The 19,253-nt window shown below is 34.5% G+C and overlaps 3 protein-coding genes across 3 annotated transcripts; 2 read left to right on the top strand and 1 right to left on the bottom strand.

Moving 5' to 3' along the window:
* The first annotated feature begins 2,482 nt into the window (after window positions 1-2,482).
* Window positions 2,483-4,237, top strand: LOC122195344 (zinc finger BED domain-containing protein RICESLEEPER 2-like). The gene is made up of 2 exons (XM_042897172.2): window positions 2,483-3,219; window positions 3,307-4,237. The coding sequence occupies exons 1-2, from the start codon at window positions 2,483-2,485 to the stop codon at window positions 4,235-4,237; spliced, it is 1,668 nt and encodes a 555-aa protein (XP_042753106.2).
* On the top strand, window positions 4,236-5,093 carry LOC122195767 (zinc finger BED domain-containing protein DAYSLEEPER-like). Its single transcript, XM_042897866.2, has 3 exons — window positions 4,236-4,687; window positions 4,763-4,827; window positions 4,910-5,093. Exons 1-3 carry the CDS (start codon window positions 4,417-4,419, stop codon window positions 4,955-4,957), a joined length of 384 nt encoding a protein of 127 aa, XP_042753800.2. The 5' UTR covers window positions 4,236-4,416; the 3' UTR covers window positions 4,958-5,093.
* A 994-nt stretch (window positions 5,094-6,087) lies between these two features.
* LOC111898102 (uncharacterized) lies at window positions 6,088-7,128 on the bottom strand. The gene has a single exon (XM_023894026.1). The coding sequence runs from the start codon at window positions 7,126-7,128 to the stop codon at window positions 6,088-6,090; it is 1,041 nt and encodes a 346-aa protein (XP_023749794.1).
* Window positions 7,129-19,253: the final 12,125 nt, after the last annotated feature.

Below are 19,253 nucleotides of genomic sequence, written 5' to 3'. Positions count from 1 at the left end.
ATCGATTAATGTGCATCTCCGGGGCTCCTTTGAATTTTAGATTGATTCAACATAGATTTCCATATCAAACAATGTTTTCATAATATTTTAACCTAATTATAGAACCATGACTCATAAAAGACATGAATAACGTATATTTTAGTAAAATAATCAACTCATTTAATAAATGTTTTTTAGATTTCGAATTAGGGTTCGAAATTCATTTTTTTCTGAAATTTTAGCTGCAAAACATGGACATCCAAACTGTAGAACTAATTTGGTTCGTTGTACTCTCTTCTAACTGCAAATCTATACTTTGTTTCGTCGAAATCGTTGATTGCAGGAGCGGACGTAGAAATACATAGTAGGTGTTACTGAGGTTGAAAGATGTGTTGTTGATGCAAGAAAAATAGGTAAAAAACGAAAAAAGTTGAAACTTTTTTCACTACGTACAGGAAAAATAGGTGTTGCTGGTGCAACGTCGGGACACCAAGCAAAACCGCCCCTGGTTGATGGAATCTATTATAATGTTTCAGGATGTAACATGTACCATATTATGGATTCTCTTTAAAAAATGGTCCATATAAAAAGGTAAAAACTATTAGTATTTGGTCCGAAATGACCTATTTTATAGTAGGTCATTGTTTGGAACTACTTAAATTTTGATTATTTTTTATAATCCCATAAAAAATATTTAAAAGTCATGTTTGTTTGACAAAATGGTTCATTTAGATATCTAATCACGCATAACATATTTTGGTGATTTTTGAAGACTAAAGTTATTGTCTTGTTTATTTCATTACTATGTTTCGTTAAGTTAAGGATTTTTGAAGCATATTTTGTTAACCGTAATTTTTGTAGCATATTTTGTTAGATGTATTACATGCAAAGGTTAACATTAATGACAAAAGACATTCGTAGTCATTTTGGTTTCTACAATTGCCGATAAGACGAGAGTGTGTGGCTGAAAAATTCCCCTTATTGTGGGTCAGAACACCATTTTTTTTTTACTTTCCTTTCCCTCACATAAATCCAAGGAATGGGTGAGAAGCTTCCTTATTTTTTTATAAAAAAAATATATTTCATACAAATATTTACTCATTTTATAGGGAATTAAAAACCATGAACTTTAATATATTTTTTTATAATTTATTAATAGGTATATAATTTAATAAATAATAAAAAAGATAAAAAAAAATCGGTCAATAGGAAATAGAGAGAGAGAGAGAGAATGCGTCAACTGGCTCCCTCATCTCCTTCCCTCAACCCACTACCTAAGTCAACTTTCAATGCATGGGGTTAGAGGCGAAGAAAATAGGGGGCTGCCGAATGCTATTCCCCTAATCTCTTCCAAAGTTCATGTATATAATACTAAAAATTAAAATAAAGAAACACTAAACTTTTAGCCCAATAAGGGAAACAAATGGGATGGCAAAAAAACCCGAACCCGACGGGGAAACCCGATTCCCGAATTTTTCGGGTCGGGTCGGGTCAGCACTATCGGGTATCGGACCGGGTTTCGGGTTCTTATCGGGTATTTTTTCCGGGTTCGGGTCAGGGAGTGGGTTGTGTCTGCCCCGACCCGCCCCGCCCCGATTATATATATATATATATATATATATATATATATATATATATATATTAATATTACACTTCAGCCCTAAGCCCCTAACAGTAACAAAACTCGTTCCCTGGTTCGCAAATCGCAACACTCTTCTAGGTTACAGTCGAGACCGAGAGCCGACATTCCAAATCGCAAGCTACGAGCCTGCTGCCTGCGATAGACGATCGACGTCTTCGATAGTTCGATCGAGAGCCGACATTAATAGCCGAGACCGAGAGCCGACATTCTACTAATCTTCTCTTCGTGACTTCGTCTTCTACGAACGACTGTGATAGTTCGATCGACGCCACAGTGACGCTCACGCACAAGGAACAATCACAGGTAATCGATCATTCGGTCGCATCTTTCTTTAATTCTCTTCATTTTTCTTGAAATTGAGCATATGTAATCGATCACTACTTGTATCTTTCTCTTCAATCGGTCACTGTGACTTGTAAATGTGTATCTTTCTCTTCAATCGGTCACTACAACACTACCTGTGGTAATTTGGATTCTTGAAATCAATTAGAATATGTGTCCTACAGTCCTACTGTAATCTGTTTCTTTCTTCCCTGTATCAATTTCTTAAAATCAATTTCTTATTTATGGCTGTGAATCTGTAAATCTTTCTTTCCCTGTAAATCTTTCTTTCCCTGTATCAATTTCTTAGAATAATGTCCTGATGGCTGTGAATCTGTAAAGTATGGTTGTATCTTTTTCATTTGTGTGACCCTGTGAATCTGTAAAGTATAACTGTATCTTTTTCATTTGTGTGACCCTGTGAATCTGTAAAGTATGGCTGTATCTTTTTCATTTGTGTGACCCTGTATGGCTGTATCTTTTTCATTTGTGTGGTTAAGAATAATGTCCTGATAGGTAAACTAATATTTTTCAGGAAATATGAATTCAACTAGTCAAAATCATGCTCCAACTGCAAGTAGTCAAGATGTGGGAGGTTCGGGTTCTAATCAACAAAATACTGATTCTGTGGATCAACAAGATGGAACAAATATTAATGATACAGACACAGTTTTTGATGAAGATGGAGATGAAGTTGTTGGTTCGAAAAGAGCAATACGTTCACCGGCATGGCAACATTTTATAAAATTTAAATTGAATGATGAAGTTAAAGCAAGATGTAAACATTGCTCTAAAGTGTTGGGTGCAGATAGCAAGAATGGCACAAAACATTTACTTGCACATTATCAGCGTTGTTTACACAAACCTTATCCAGATATTCGTCAATCTATCTTGGTGCAAGAAAAAAAGAAATTAGATGGTACTACAACGCATGTTTCAAACTATACATTTAATGCTGATACTTCTAGGAAGGATTTGGCTGAAATGATTATTGTGCATGAGTATCCGCTTTCAATTGTAGAGCATCATGGATTTAGGAAGTTTGTGGGAGGTCTTCAACCTTTGTTTAAGGTTCCTTGTCGAAACACCATCAAGGACGACATCAAAAGAATTTATGATTACGAAAGGGATAAAACTATGAGTTTGTTAGCAAAGACCAAAAGCAGAATTGCAGTTACTACTGATATGTGGACATCTAATCATCAAAAAAAAGGATTTATGGCAATGACAGCACATTTTGTAGATCAAAACTGGAACTTGCAAAGCAGAATTATGAGGTATATTATACTTATTTAACTATAATTTATACGTACTTATTATTTATATGTTAATATTAACATATATATTTATATATTCTTAAACAGGTTTATTTACGTGCCTTGTCCGCATACATCTGATGTTCTTGCCGACATACTTTATACTACTTTGTGTGATTGGAATCTTGATAGGAAAGTGTCAACTCTTACTGTGGATAATTGCACCACAAATGATGCAATTATCAGGATATTATTAGAGAAACTTCCTCTAAAATCACTAATGATGAATGGTGATTTGTTTCATATGCGTTGCTGCGCACATATTCTCAATCTTATTGTCCAAGATGGCTTATCTCTCATTAAATTTGAGATTGAGAGAATCAGAGAGAGTGTTGCATTTTGGTCTGCATCACCAAAGAGGGAGCAAAATTTTGTGACAGCAGCAGAACAGTTGGGAATACCATACTCAAAGAAGTTGATACTTGACTGCAAGACACGGTGGAACTCTACATTCTTGATGTTGAGTGTTGCTATAAGCTACAAAGAGGTTTTCGATCGGGTAAAGACAAGAGACTCGAAGTATACATGTTTTCCTACAGAAAAGGATTGGGAGTTGGCTAGTGAGATTTGTGAAAGATTACAACTTTTTTATGAGGTGACTGTTATGTTCTCTGGTTCAAAGTATCCTACAGCTAATGTTTTCTTTCCTTTGATATGTGAGATTGGGTATTCTTTGCGTGAGTGGACGAAATCTCCTATTGAGGAGATTAAGATGATGGCTGACCAAATGGTTTCTAAGTTCAATAAGTATTGGTCTGTAATTCATGGGGTAATGGGAATGGCAGCGGTTTTAGATCCACGATACAAATTAAAGTTTGTGGAGTTACTTTTTCCTGTACTTTATGGAGAAGAAAAGGCAAAGATTGAATTTCAAAATTTGGAGGCGTTTGTCCAAACTTTGTTTCAAGAGTACGTGTCAAGTAATGCATCTAAAAAAAGGAAGAGTGAAGGTATTATATTCTTCTTATTGTTTGTATAATAAATAGATCATATCTTAAATTATTAACATTTTTATAATAAACATTAGGTTTTTATGGTGGTTCAGTTCCTGGTTCATCTTCATTTGGTTCTAGTATCTCTTCCGGTCATCGTGTTGGATTCAAAAAGCTCTTATCGGATATTGCTTCTATTACTAGAGATGATGATGAATCAGGAGGTATGAGTGAGTTGGATAACTACTTGAAGGAGAAATTGTTGCCTAAAGATATGGAACTTGATTTGTTGGCATGGTGGAAAACAAATGGGATTAAGTACCCGACACTACAAAGGATAGCTAAAGATATATTAGCTATTCCTGTTTCCACTGTTGCCTCGGAATCAGCTTTCAGCACTAGTGGAAGATTAGTAAGTCCTCATCGTAGTCGACTTCATCCAAAGACATTGGAGGCTTTAATGTGTGCTCAAAGTTGGTTGTTGAATGAAATTCGAGGTAGTATACTATTTTATATTAATTATATGAAATTGTGATTTTTTTTTGCATATTAATAATATTAATTTTATGTAGCAACTTGTTCTGAAGAGACCGAGACATATTGTCGTTCTGTTGAATTTGATTATGATGTGGAAGAGGTAAAACGACACTTCTAAAAATATTAATTTTATATCGTTTCCATGATTTTGTTTGATTTTGAGTTTGTTTAATATTTTGTAGGAAAACACTAAAGAAAGCGGGACAACAAGTTTGGATGATTTTGTTTGATTTTGAGTTTGTAACTTTGTTTTAATGTTAATTGGTAATGTATTATTGTGATGAATTAGTTTTTCATGTTGTGTACTTGGATGTTTTGGTTGGTTGGTTGATGTTACAATATTAGACTATTAGTAATTTCTATTTGGTTAAATGATTGAAGAACTTATTTGGTATTTTAAGCCTATGCAACGTCTTAATTTATCATTATGTATTTGTAGTTTTTCCTTCTTTTTTTTCTGCCATAATTCGGGTTATAGGGTCGGGTTATCGGGTAATTATCGGGTTTCGGGTTTAGGGTCGGGTTCGGGGAAAGTTTCAGCCCCGACGGGGCGCCCCGATAAGAAACCCGTCGGGTATCGGGTCGGGTTCGGGTACATATGTGAAAATCGGGTTCGGGTTTGGGACACCATGCCCCGCCCCGAACCCGCCCCGTTGCCATTCCTAGAAACAATTATTGAAGGTCGGATGTGCAAAAACATGAGGAAGGCTAAGCTATTCATTTGTTTTGTGTTTTTTTCTATGTTTTTATATTATACTTTATTATTTGATGTTCTAAGTTTGAGTTTTTTTAGTTTAATTTTATTTTAAAAATTTGGTTGGAATGACCTTGATGAATGAGACATTTGTTTAGACTATCTAAAACATGCTAACTCATGTGGCCAATTAATTTGATGAGTGAAAATGTTTGATTGATTTTACGATCATACCATAAATTCGACTTTATCATCAAACATGAAGTTGCTGCGTCTTTTATGTCAAAACAATCATATCTATATTTCTGATGTTAAAATATTTTAACGAATCAAATGGTAAATTACTTTTAACAATAATAGGAAAATCACTCAAAACCTATATTGTTTTTCTATATAAACCATGACTCGGTATATATATATATATATATATATATATATATATATATATATATATATATATATATATATATATATATATATATATATATATATATATATATATATATATATATATATAAATGCATTCCTAGACTACTTAGGAGACCTAAACCGACTTGCTTAAGCCCCAAGATTGATTGGTCTCCAAGTCCTACTCGACTTAGGATTCCAACAATCACCATTGAATCTCTAAGTCCTTCTAAAGAATTCTTCAACTCCGATCCGGTTTTAGAACACAGACTCATCGTTGTCGTCACGTTCCGAAAAATCACCTTCTCGTAATTTTTGGAGTCGTTCCGGACATTCCGAGGCAAAGTGACCCGCTTTGTCACACCGAAAACAAATCACCTTAGATTGATCATTTTCCCTATTTTTCCGATTTTTGTCACAACAACAATTACATTTTTTGCAATTGTTGGAATTGGGTTGAATTAAATCAGAATTGGACTGTTTATTGGGCCGATTACTTTGAGAAACCCTATTATTCCCTTTGGGCCTACTTGATCCGCTTGATCCAGATAACCCACTGGATCCATGATTACAGGTCGATACCCTTGTTCCCTTTGTCGATCTATCCTTCGCTCCACCAGTCAAGCTATCGCCACCACCCGAACCACTAGTGCTGCCACTGCTCGATGACCACAAAACCTTTGGTTCTTCTCCTCCATCATCACCCTCCTCTCTAATCCTTTCTTCATAAGCTTTAAGCTTTCCCACAACATCTTCAAATCCAGCTGATTTGAGATCCAAGACTTGTTCCAAAGAAGCAAATATGTGGATGAACTTCGCTCTTAGTAATGATTTGAGAAACTTCTTCACAAGCTTCGTCTCATCAATTACTTCTCTTAGGGCTGCCGATTTTGAAGCTAATCCGGACAATCTTCCCGCAAAATCGTCAATCGATTCCGAGTCAGACATCTTTAATCGGTTGAATTCTGTCATCAAGGTTTGTAACCTAGCCTCCTTCACGCGGTCAGCACCCACATGCCTGGCTTTGATTGCGTCCCACAACACCTTTGAGGACTCCACATCCCCGATTTGCATAATCAAAGTCTCCGGGATCACCTGATACAACATCCCCATCGCCAGGTAATCTTTCTCTTCATTCTCTGTTCCTGGATCGGTTACAGTCCATGCTTTGTGAATTCTTAGAACAACCTTCATCCTCATAGCCCAAACCGTGTAGTTTGTAGTTGTCAACATCGGACAATGAACGGAGGTTGCTCCGATTTCCTTTGGTGGTGCCGATTTTGAGGACTCGCCCGGCATGGTGATCGCTCAAATCAAAAGAAAACTCAAAATCAAAGGGATTGGAAGTATCGATTCTTTCAAGAAACAAAGTAGAAAAATTCAATTTCAAACTAATTGAAAAAAAAAAAAAACGATTATTCCGAAAAACAAGAACGACTGACTCAATTCTTCTTAATCAATTTCACTTGGTGATTTTGTAATTCGCTTAATTCAAAATCAAAACCAATGCTACTGTTTGATTGGTAACATTAATGACAATATTCCAATCGACAATTCTTCAATTCGTAATTTAATATCGTTTACCAATTCATAAACGATTACTTCCCTTTAATCGATTACTAAAATCGCCAAATCATATGCTAATTCGAATCAGACTTTGTCGACACAGAAACCAATAAAAATCAATCGATTGTTGATTTGTTCAAATCGAGTGTCGGAAGGAAAAACGGGATCGACTAAATGACTAATTACTTATGCGATTGAGAGAGAACAACGCAGAAAAATAAATCAGTCGAGCACCTTTAATCGACAATAATAGATTGTCGACGACTTTCGTCGATCACCTCTACTCAGGATTTACTGTTTCTGTCGCATGAAGTTTTCCGAGCTCTGATACCAATTCAAGATAATAGAAAACACAAGTAATCAAACTATCTCTTTGATTAATAGGAAAATCACTCAAAACCTATATTGTTTTTCTATATAAACCATGACTATATATATATATATATATATATATATATATATATATATATATATATATATATATATATATATATATATATATATATATATATATATATATATATATATATATAAATGCATTCCTAGACTACCAACTTATAGAATAAGATTAAGAGACCTAAATCGACTTGCTTAAGCCCCAAGATTGATTGGTCTCCAAGTCTTACTCGACTTAGGATTCCAACATTTTAATAATTGATGGTAAATCTATCATAGATTTTCTTTCCTTTTTGTATTTTTTTTCAACATGTCACATAACCGTTGCTTAAGGGGGTGTTTGGCTTAGCTTTTCAAAGCCAAAAATCCTTTTTGGAAAAGAAAAAAAAAGCAAAAGATGTTTGGCAAACTAATTTTAGAAGCTACTTTTGAAGTTTTTACATAAGGAAAATGAACTTTCTGGAAAAGTGACTTTTTGTAATTTTTCCAAAAAGGACTTTTGGGGTTTGAAAAGCTAAGCCAAACACCCCCTTAAGAGTTCAAGAAACAACTTTATACCTTTTTGGATGCTTGTGGTTTTATTTTTAATTTTAGGCCAATTGATTGAGATTTTAATTTTAAGAATAACAATATACTATTGACTACATTTACGGCTTTACCTACGTTTATGATTAGTATTTAATAACTTATTTTGTCTTACAAAATATTTTTTTTGTAGTTTCTAGGGTTTAGGTTATTTTTGGTCATTTAATTTTTAGTTTTGTGTTTATTTGGTCATTTAACTCATTTTAAGTTTTAGGTTACCGAACTTTTGGAATTATGCTCATTTAGTCACCCAACATGTGGTTTTGTCACTTAATTTTTGGTTTTGTGCTCATTTAGTCACCTAACTTTTAAAATTATGCTTATTTAGTCACCTAACTTTCAAAATTGTGTTCATTTTTATAGCTTTATTTTAAAAGTTTAATGACTAGATAAACACAATTTTAAAAGTTAGGTGACTAAATGAACACAAAGCTTAAGTTAAGTGACCAAACTAAAATTAAATGACAAATGAACACAAAGCCAAAAGTTCGGTGACATTTTAAAACTTAAAATAAGTTAAATGACCAAATGAGCACAAAATCAAAAGTTAAGTGACTAAAAATGACCTAAACCCTAGTTTGTATGGTAACAAACAATTTTTTTGGATAGTAATATTATTTGTAATAATGAAACTAAAAGAAATGACGCAAAAGGGTTATCTGGTCCCGTAATCGGAAGCCACGATTTAAGGATTGATTTTAAATTTTTAACAATTGTTTAACTAGTTTTGATTTCAATTCCAACTTTACAAAAACTATTGGTTCCGATTCACAACAAATTAGATGAGTACCCGTCTATAATCACTTCCACTTGTAATACAAGCAAATCAGTAAAGTAGTATTTGGTGAACAATAATCAAAAGTTGTAATTAAATTTTCACAAACTTTTTTTCTTATATGTTAATATTTCATTCTATGGGATGTGGTGCTATTTTGCATTTAAATAGAATGATATTTTGTAATTGGGAAATAATTATCTCTAAATAATTTTACTAACATAGAAACATAATCAGAATTTTAAATGCATTAAGTTTATTATTTTCGAAACAATAATTAATGATTAAAAATGTAAGTTAGTATGAAGAAAGCTTATTTTATTAAATATATATTTTTTATTTTATTATTGTTAAGACTCCGATCATGATTTTAATATCTTATAATTTTAGGATCTTACAATGAAAAATGATCTCATCACACTTGCATCGTGTTGAGTACAAGTATCGTGTGATTTTCCGAAGCTATTATGATTCCGAAGTTCTTACTTTTCGAAGATTGAAAACCACATAAGTAATTTTGATTACGAGACTATGATGATACCGAAGTAGGTTATAAAGCATATTATGCTTCTTCGGTATGTAATTTCGAAAAAAGATCTATACTAGGATCTTAGGATCCTGACTAGAATCTTGATATCTTAACTCGATCCAATCTCATATGTTTATTCATTCATCAAGTCTTTAGCTTTATAAACTTTATAAAATTCATCATTTCTACTAAAAAAATCACAAGCATAACCTACACAATTGTTTATTCAACTTGAGATCAAGCCTGAAAATATGTCTATTCAACTTAAAATCAATCACTATACATCCTAGGAAGCCTCATAGAGCATTACAAACTTCATTCATTCGACATGTAGGTTTTTCCCTTTGTGATCTTGTATCTTTAGTTGTACATGACCAAAACTGAGAATTGAAAGTATGTTTTGGATAAACCAACCTCCCTATTGGCAAGTTGGAAAGTCGAGCTTCTTTCGATATGTGTGTGTCCGTGTGTGTGTGGGAGGGGGGGGGGGGGGATACTCACAATCATTAAGTCAATTCTTGGGAGTGTTAGCACTTATTTCATGAACTTATATTGTGATACCTATAAAACAATCGATTCCTTGGAATCTATTCGAAATCAAGTTTTTCATGGGAAGCGACAAGGGTAAAAAACTTGAAATAAATAGAAGAAGGTGATAACAAGTAAAGAAGATTTATGGAGATGATGGTCCTTGGAACTCATACATTCCAACTGGGCATATGTATTCCCCTTGATGGATATTGTACAGTCAGCCAAGTAATTGAATGACAAAAATATCAATTTACACTCTTTATGTTCCAAAAAAGTAGATGGTGGTAGGAATACTTCGTATTTGGAATGGAATTTGCGTGGGCGATGTATCATTTAAAATCATTTCTCAAGAGTCTATGTAACGCCCCGGTACGCAATTAAATTATTAAAGTATTATTTTTTAGCTACTCGACGAGTTGGTAGCCCTAACTCGTCGAGTAGATGCCAGAGAGGACGCGGGGTTTAAAGGGTCTACTCGGCGAGTCCAAGCATGGACTCGACGAGTAGGTCTGCCATGAGGAAACCCTATTTTCAGGGTTTTGCACCATATTTAAGCCACTTAATTCCCCTTTAGGCCTCCCTTACCAGCCCCCGTGTCCTCCAGAAATCCTAATCCGATTGAAAGCTTCTCCTTTGAGATTTTGAGTGTGTTTTTATGTTATAGAAGTTAGTTGGAAGAGCTTGGAGGTATCAAACTTGTGGATGAGGATCAAGATCCGGGATTACATTCATCTTTGGCAGCCTTCTGAGGTAAAAAGCTCTTAGCTTGATAACCCATAACTTAGATCTCCTTTGATGTTGATTTGTAGGTCTTTTTGACCCTTTTGAGTATGATAAGTTGCTTCTCATGGGTTGTATGCCAAGAAATCCCTCTTTCCTGTGATATTTAGCCTCTAGAGTCATAAAAGGAGTCTTGAACCCATTTCCATCCAATCCATGGTCATGTTCATGGAAGTAGGTTGCTATAACTTAAGTTTGGGTCCATTTGAGGTGTGCAAAACTATCAAGTCTCCAATTCTATATAAATGGACCATGGAAACAACCTAGATATGTATTTTGGATCTGTAGAAGGGTGAAATCAGTTATCTAGGTTAGATCTGCAAGGGACTCGACGAGTTCATAAGGGGACTCGACGAGTCTGATGAAGAAACCTCGATGATGTTCATAGGACTCGGCGAGTTGATTAAGGAACTTGGTGAGTTGGATGATCTTGTCCCTTTTCTGATTATGCCAGGGCTCAACGAGTCTGAGGACGACTCGATGAGTCAGTTCAACCAATCGTGATGACAAGTAGCTTAGGAACTCGGCGAGTCATGGGGTGACTCGGCGATCCGAGTCGCGATTCCAGGGTTCTGAGTTCTAGGACTCAGCGAGTTTGGTCAACTTGGAAAGTTGACCTTGACCAGGATATTGACTTTGACCATGGGTAAAATGGTTATTTTACCCTAAGAATAGTTATCAGTTTTTGACTACGTGTCATTATGGAATTTATAGCCGGAGAGTCACCGAAGTAGCAAACATGGATTCCTCACCCAAATTTTCAGCAGTCAATCATTCGAGGTGAGTTTCCTTTCAATAGGGACGGGTCGAAGGCACCAAGGCCGGCCCGTCTATATGATATGTTAGTAGTTGAGTGTGGGCGGGGCCCGAATCTCGTAGCAGTCTAATATGGGCGGGGACCGATTCTCTTAGTATTAGTTGAGCATAGATAGGTGATTAATTGGTAGATATACTTGTTGTCTGTGTGATACTTGTATGCATGTTAGTAGCAGAGTGTGGGCGGGGCCCGAATCTCCTAGACAGCGGAGTGTGGACAGGGCCCGAATATCCTAGACAACGGAGTGTGGGCGGGGCCCGAATCTCCTAGACAGTGGAGTGTGGGCGGGGCCCGAATCTCCATGAGAATGGGTGGGGCTCGTGTCTCCTAGTTGTATGATATGTAGTAGTTTGGGGAGACTCATTAAGCTTCGTGCTTAAAGTTTCAGTTTTGGTTTCAGGTACATCCAGTAGGAAGGGGAAGGGCTCGGGGTGATCGCTTGACACACACCACAGTATTCAACCTGGGATTGTTTTGAGACTTTGATATTTTATCATATGTTTTGTCATAGTATTTGATACGGCTTTTTGAGATACATGATGTATGGGTTTCTTTATGATTATGGGTGATTTATGGTTTTATAATAATTTTTAAAACGAAAATTTTGGACCGTGTTTTTGGATGTTCCAGTCTATCAACTTGATCTCAATGGTCAAGCTATAATTTTTTTAAAAAATTGGTTGGTGTATGCCTTTTTGTCTTTGACAACAACCAAGGGGTGAACATGATCAAATGCTTGAGCTTTTTGGTCTAATGAAAAACTTCATTCTTTTCATATCAAAGGGACATGTGGTGGTGTTGGGAGTTGGATCTTGGTGGCATTTACATGGTTGCATTGGTGAGGCAGTTGATTGATAAATGCACTTTAGTTGTCAATGGTATGCCTACAAAATGGAACAATCTTGTCTCAAGGTTAATTTCATAGTGTGGATGTTAAAGTTAAACAACCTTCTGAATAAAGTGAATCGAAACATTAACATTGATACCCTACTATTTAATATTTGTTATTTGGATGTTGAATCATTGGATCAGACGTTGTTTCATGTTCCCCTGCGGATGATATTTGGTCTAAATCAACTGGCTCGTTGGAGGTAGATTGCCATGCCAAATGTTATCGGTTATTATGATTTTCGGACTTGGGAGACTCGTTCAGATTTACTTCGTTGCAAAGGAAGTGTTTTCATGCGGTCACTTTTATGAATTTTTGGGTGACTTAGAAAGTTTCATAACAATGCACATTTTGGAATGGTCAAACAAAAAACGACTATGATCTTTTATTCCATAATCATACATTCTTTTTGTATTTATCAAATAGAAGTAACAAGCTTAAGTTTAATTGGATAAGTGGGTTTTATAGCCCAATAAATTATAACTAATTATTTATTACCTTGATTTCTGTTAGACCATTCTTAATGTTGTTTTGTCATTTCAAAAAAAAATGTTGTACATGATTTAGTATTTAGTTGTTCTTATTTGTTATATAAGAATTATAGTTAAGATTTATCATAGGGGGAGTTGAGGAGAAGGGGGGGATAAAGTGGTCAACTTTTTATTATATATTTTTATTTAGAAATAAAACTTATAATAACAATAAAGATTTTTTTTTTTCGTTTTGGGCTTTTGAAGATATTTAATTCCTTATCATCGGCCCTCAGATTTATGCTAACAAGATCATGTGAATAAATTTGAAGACTATTTCATTTTGATAGGATATATGTTTGATGTCGGTCATGATCTTGAAAAAATAAAACCATATAAGTAAGATCATGATCTTAACCACTTTTGTCTCTTTATATGTGAGTTTAATTTTATAGTCAAGTATACATAGCAAACAAGCTGTATTTCTTGTTTTAACAAAATATGATGATAAAATTTAACAACTTATAAAATTAATTTGTTAATTCTGTAATTACATTATGCCAAATCGATCTTACCATTTTTTAATATATACCAAACCGATTACGAGATTTTAAACACATGGGTTACAATCAAGTGATGCAGAATGAATAACTTGCATAATTGACAACATCGTACTAACCAAGTGGTCATATGAGTTGACAACACACAATTCTTGTCCGAGGCTTCATATGGTAATTTGGTAAAACACGAACGACAATTGCTATTTATCATGGGATTGTGGGCTCCAACTTCCAAGCCACGGATGTTAAGTATGTTGACGTACCCGTGACTTAACATCGAAAAGTCTACGATTGGTAACATGTGTACCCGTACACGCTTACTTATAATTTTGCATCTAAACAATTCCATATAAACTAAAGTTTAAGATAAGTTTTTGCTTCAATATCATTTGAAAACGATTGCAGCCAACGTTCTTTAGTTTTTCATTTGATTATTAGATTTTAAAATCAGTAAAAATATGCTTAAATTTTGCAAAAGGAAACTAATTATATAATAAACTTCTTCAAATATCTTATTGTTGCTAGATGCAGTACACGAACAATATTTTTCATCTCGCATTTGTTTGTTTTTTAAAAGGTCTTCAGAGTAAAATGTTGGTGATTTTTGTATCACTATGTCATTTTAAATAACTGGAACTAACATGTGAGCTAAAGAACTTCATAATTTGTACTCTAATATATGTATGGGGTTGTGCGGAGTGCACACATATATAAGATCGAATTAAAAGTCGGTTCGACGACTAGTCGGGGGTCCGGGGGAAGCGCCCCTGGGTCCGGGGTTTCCAAAGGAGCAGCGCCATTTTGGCGGGGTCTAGGGGCAGTGCCCCTAGCGGGGTCCAAGGGGCCCAACCCTAATGAAACCCTAATATCGTTTATTATATAAACGACTCTTCTTTTCAGAAGAGAGACATGAATTTTAGCTCTCGTTTTTATCATACTCTCATAGAATCTCTCTAGCAAATTGACTTATGATTTCTATGCCTCGAATCGTAAATGTCCACTGGAATTATCATAGGCTGAATTTCTTGCAACCCAGACATAAGGTAGAAATATCAGTTCAAAAAGTGTACTCACGATCCAAGTTGGTATCCAGATCTCCACAACAAACCCTAAAATTCCCTACATAAAAAACATCTACACATGTTCTGTTTCAGTAACACTTGTATCGTCTCTTCCATTTTTTTTGCTGAAATCTTGATGAATATTGATTATATGTTGTTGAATTTCCGTTTCACATTTTTTTTGGTTTATTATTGCTGAATTATCTTTTTCGTTTTTTTATATATTAAATAAATATAATTTCTTGCTGAAATAACATTATTATTTTTTGTTGAAATATCATAAATTTTTGCTAAAATGTTACACATTATTAAATTTTCGGTATTAAAAAATTATTTCAGTATATAAAATCAGATTAATTTATTTTTTTTAATATCTACAGCAGCATGCAGATGTTAAAAAAACAAACATGTTTTTTATTGCAGTTTGCAACCGTTTGATCTACTTCTTCTGTTGCAGAGGGTTGAAGAGGTGGTCTATAAACTTGATGATCTTTTGCTTAAAAAAAAGTAAAAAACCAACAACACCTTAATGGTGTACCCGGATAATCAATATTGGAAATACCGACCTGGGTAACCAGACTAAAAATTCAAAGCATTATTTTCCCAGACAATAAACATATAGTTGGATACATAGCAATATACACCAGGAAATACCCCTGAGCAAACATATCCCGGTAAATAAGCAAGGTATAAATATACGCAATAAACAAATCATTAAAAATACAAATAGACAACTTGGTTTACCCAAATTTTGTAATAGGCCCAATCCATCTCTTCCTCCTTAGGGGCCTATAAAAGAAAGACATTTTCAAAGATAGGGACATAGACTCACTCTTTACTGGTCATCCTATAAATAGAAATCAATTTTCTCTCAATTTCTCATACCTTTCCATTCTATTCTCTCCCAAACCCTCCCAAGGTCCCAAGACCTTTCTCTAGCACTTCTTAAGTGTTAGCAGCGAAGTTCTGGAGCGTCAGAAAGCTCCAAGAAATAGAGCTTTCGGTTTAGAAACTCTACCCGCACAAAGTGCAGTTTCTCGCTAAACCACATGTAAGTTGAGTTATGCTTATTGTATTTTAAGTATAACTTATGTTTAAGTTCATTAGCGTTATTATGAACCTATAAGCAAGATTTATCAGTGATTCCAAGTCGTTATACTGATTGATTTACTTACAGGAGAGGTGTCTAGAATGTTCACGTTGGCTTGGTTGTTGGATTTTAGAAAAGCTATACGCCAAAATGATCCTGCCTCCCAGCTGTCCTGCCTGGGCAATCCTTATTTGATAGATCTTGAAGTAGACTTTGAATTAATGATAAATCTAGACTAATAATTAGTCGCAAGAAATATTAGACTAAGACTCAGTGATAATAATACCATGTTACGTCGAAGGAAAAGACAGTTGCTAGGAGCAAAGCGCTTTCTGAGTTTTGAGTCATCACTTTAACAAGTGAGTGCATAGTCCCTTTCATGAACATGATTTTAATACAATTATGAATTAAAGTATTAAATATCTGTTAAAGAGTTTACGTGTGATATATTTTCTTTTTCCTGGAATACATGTTAATAACATATTTGATAATATATGAGGATTTAGGACTTATAGAATAGATCTAAATTAATTAAGATGAATATCGGGTAGTATTTACTTAAGGGTACGAGTGAGATAACATGGAGGGTAGAACTCTAACATTTGTCTTGATTGACAACATGGATTAGACATAGTCATTCGTCCCTAGTTCGAGAGTATGAATTGGGCATAGTCTTTTGTCATTAATCCGAGAGCATGGATTAGACATAGTCACCCATAACTGATCTGGGAGGATGGATTATGTAAAGCCAATTGTTTTAGATCCGAAAGTATGGATCGTGTCGTTGTGAGGATCGACGGGGTGGGGTAAATTGCTTATATGAGGTGAAATTGTATCTTGCGAGTTCAAAAATTATATGTTATAACATTAGCGATTGAAATCCCTATGTACTCACCAGGTTTCCAAACTGACCCATTCAGTTTATTGTATCACAGGTAGCGATATGAAAGATACATTCTGCTGAGAGATTCGAGGAGTATTAGGCCATTAGTTTAAATATTGTAAGGTCTGTAATATTTCATTATGCTTATGTTTCTGTATTGACGATGACATCCCAATGTTTTGATATAAATAAAAATATATTTCTTTGGAAATGCTTTGATAATGTCTTTATCATATTTTTGGTAACAAATTCTGCAATATTATCCTTCAAAAATTGTACTCTGATTTTTAAATAAGCATAAATTAATCGGTATTTTTTGGCCGTAAAATTGGGGATGTCATAGTAGATTTGAAGGTTGATTGACCAACACGTATCAACCCATAATATTCTCTACTAGTTATTAACCATTTGAGTATAATGATTGATACTAATCCCAATGAATCCTTCAAGTTCCATCAAATAAGAAATAACTAGGTAATATCGTATCAGATGTAGGATCCGTTTGGTATATAGAGTATACTATTTGGAAATCCTCTTTAAACACCTCACTAGATCTTGCTTATACATCACTCTCGTAAATAGATAAATCAGTATATTTAACTTGAATTAATGATTAACCTACTTCTTATAGATTTATAATAACGAGTAAGAACTTAATTATAAGTTACACTTAAGAGCGCGGTAAGTGTAACTTACCTTACAAATTTTCTATCAATGGTTTGGAAAGTTTGTAAACAAAGCTTCGATACCGAACACGTCTTGCTATCGGGATTTATATTGTTGAAATATATCGTTGCGAACACTTCAAGACTCAAAAAGTCGGAATCTAGAGAGAGAAAGGGCTTTTAGAGAGAAGTTCGAATTATGAAGTGTGTGGAATGGAGATCTCTTGTGAGCTATTTATATGGATGCATCTGCATTGAAGGCGCGTTGTGCCTATCCTTGAAGTGTGATGCACCCACGTGTCCTTCTTCTACTGGTTCTTCGACAACTAGAGGTAGGTGCGGGAAGTGGTTGTGGCCGGTGCCATGTTTGAAAAGGTTATGGAGTTGCGTTGCTTTAACAAGTAAAATCTTGCTTTCTTTGAAATAACATAGCTTACGCATACGAGCTCCATTTTTTATGTTCTTTATATCCATGCGTAGATATTTCCAGGTACTACAAGTTTCCTTTAGATCTTAACATCTAATTCTTTTTCTATTTTAAATTCATATTTTTACATAGATTACACTCTTAAAATCCATGCGAAAATCATAACTCCTTTATATAAATTTTGTTCTCGACTGTCTCTATATCAACTGCATGGTTGTCAAAATCGCAATCCTGATCGTAGGATCGTAGGATCCTACGATCCTAGGTATGAAAAACGATCCAAATCGTAAAAGGATCGTATTTGGGGGTAGGATCGCAGGTAAGATTGTAAAATCGTAGGATCGAGATCCGATCCGATCCTACCTTCCTTTGATTTTTTTTTTTGCAAATGAATTTTTTTTACCTCTTTATTTCTTTTACCCTTACCATTCTATCATTATCATTTTTTATTGTGACTTATGACTATTATTTTGAAGTTTTTATGATTTTTGAACGAAAAATTAAAATTTTTAAATATTTTTCATGATTAAATAATATAAATTAAATTTATATTATATTTTGTGGGATCTTAGGATCTCGATCCCGATCTTGCAAACCCATAAACGATCCTAGGTAGGATCCCGATCTTGACAACCTTGATCGACTGATTCTTACGAGATCTTGCACACTCGTTTGCATTGTTTAGCTAATAATCAACCAAATTTAATTTTGATTTCTGTACCGCACACCGTTGTACTATATCACACCGAAACTTTGAAAAATCATAACTTACTCATACGAAGCCAGAGACGTTCTTTATATCTACGAAATCCTATTAATATATACTACATTGTTATGATGATTATTTTGCCTAAAAATTAATATATTTATATTTCACATTTTATAACAAACAACTTTTTATTAAAATATACAATAAAGGTGAAAAATAGGGTATTATACCCCCCCCCCCCCCCCCCCCCGCACTTACAAGAATTTCGTCCCCAAAATTTTAACTAAATAACTTTGGGTAGTTTATTATCATCTCTTCTTCTAGTTCCCAAGTCCATTCTAATCCTTTCCGATGTTGTCATTGTACTTTCACCAAACCAATTACCTTGTTGCGTAAGGTATTTGTCTTCTTATCCATTATCACGACTGGTCTCTTTAAGTAGTTCAGACGTTCGTCTACATGAATATCCTCCAAAGGTACAATTGTGGATTCATCCGTAATGCACTTCCTTAATTGAGAGACATGGAAAGTGTTGTGGCTTTGACTGAGTTCTTTCGGTGGATCTAACTGTTATGCAACCTTGCCTACCCGGGCAATAACTCAAAATGGTTTGATATATCTGTTGGAATAGTGTCTAAGGCTGCAACTATATTAGACAAGTATTTGACCCGATTGTGCATGGTCCTTTTGG

Source organism: Lactuca sativa, chromosome 8, assembly GCF_002870075.4.
Source record: "Lactuca sativa cultivar Salinas chromosome 8, Lsat_Salinas_v11, whole genome shotgun sequence".
Lineage (NCBI taxonomy): Eukaryota > Viridiplantae > Streptophyta > Magnoliopsida > Asterales > Asteraceae > Lactuca > Lactuca sativa.
The sequence above is the reverse complement of the archived record's forward strand: the minus strand, read 5'-3'. Positions and strand labels throughout refer to the sequence as shown.

Coding starts and splice junctions, on each gene's coding strand:
- LOC122195767 (XM_042897866.2), top strand. CDS start 4,417: ATGAGTGAGTTGGATAACTACTTGAAGGAGAAATTGTTGCCTAAAGAT. Junction 4,688..4,762: donor GTTGTTGAATGAAATTCGAG/GTAGTATACTAT, acceptor AATTTTATGTAG/CAACTTGTTCTGAAGAGACC. Junction 4,828..4,909: donor TTGATTATGATGTGGAAGAG/GTAAAACGACAC, acceptor AATATTTTGTAG/GAAAACACTAAAGAAAGCGG.
- LOC122195344 (XM_042897172.2), top strand. CDS start 2,483: ATGAATTCAACTAGTCAAAATCATGCTCCAACTGCAAGTAGTCAAGAT. Junction 3,220..3,306: donor TTGCAAAGCAGAATTATGAG/GTATATTATACT, acceptor ATTCTTAAACAG/GTTTATTTACGTGCCTTGTC.
- LOC111898102 (XM_023894026.1), bottom strand. CDS start 7,128: ATGCCGGGCGAGTCCTCAAAATCGGCACCACCAAAGGAAATCGGAGCA.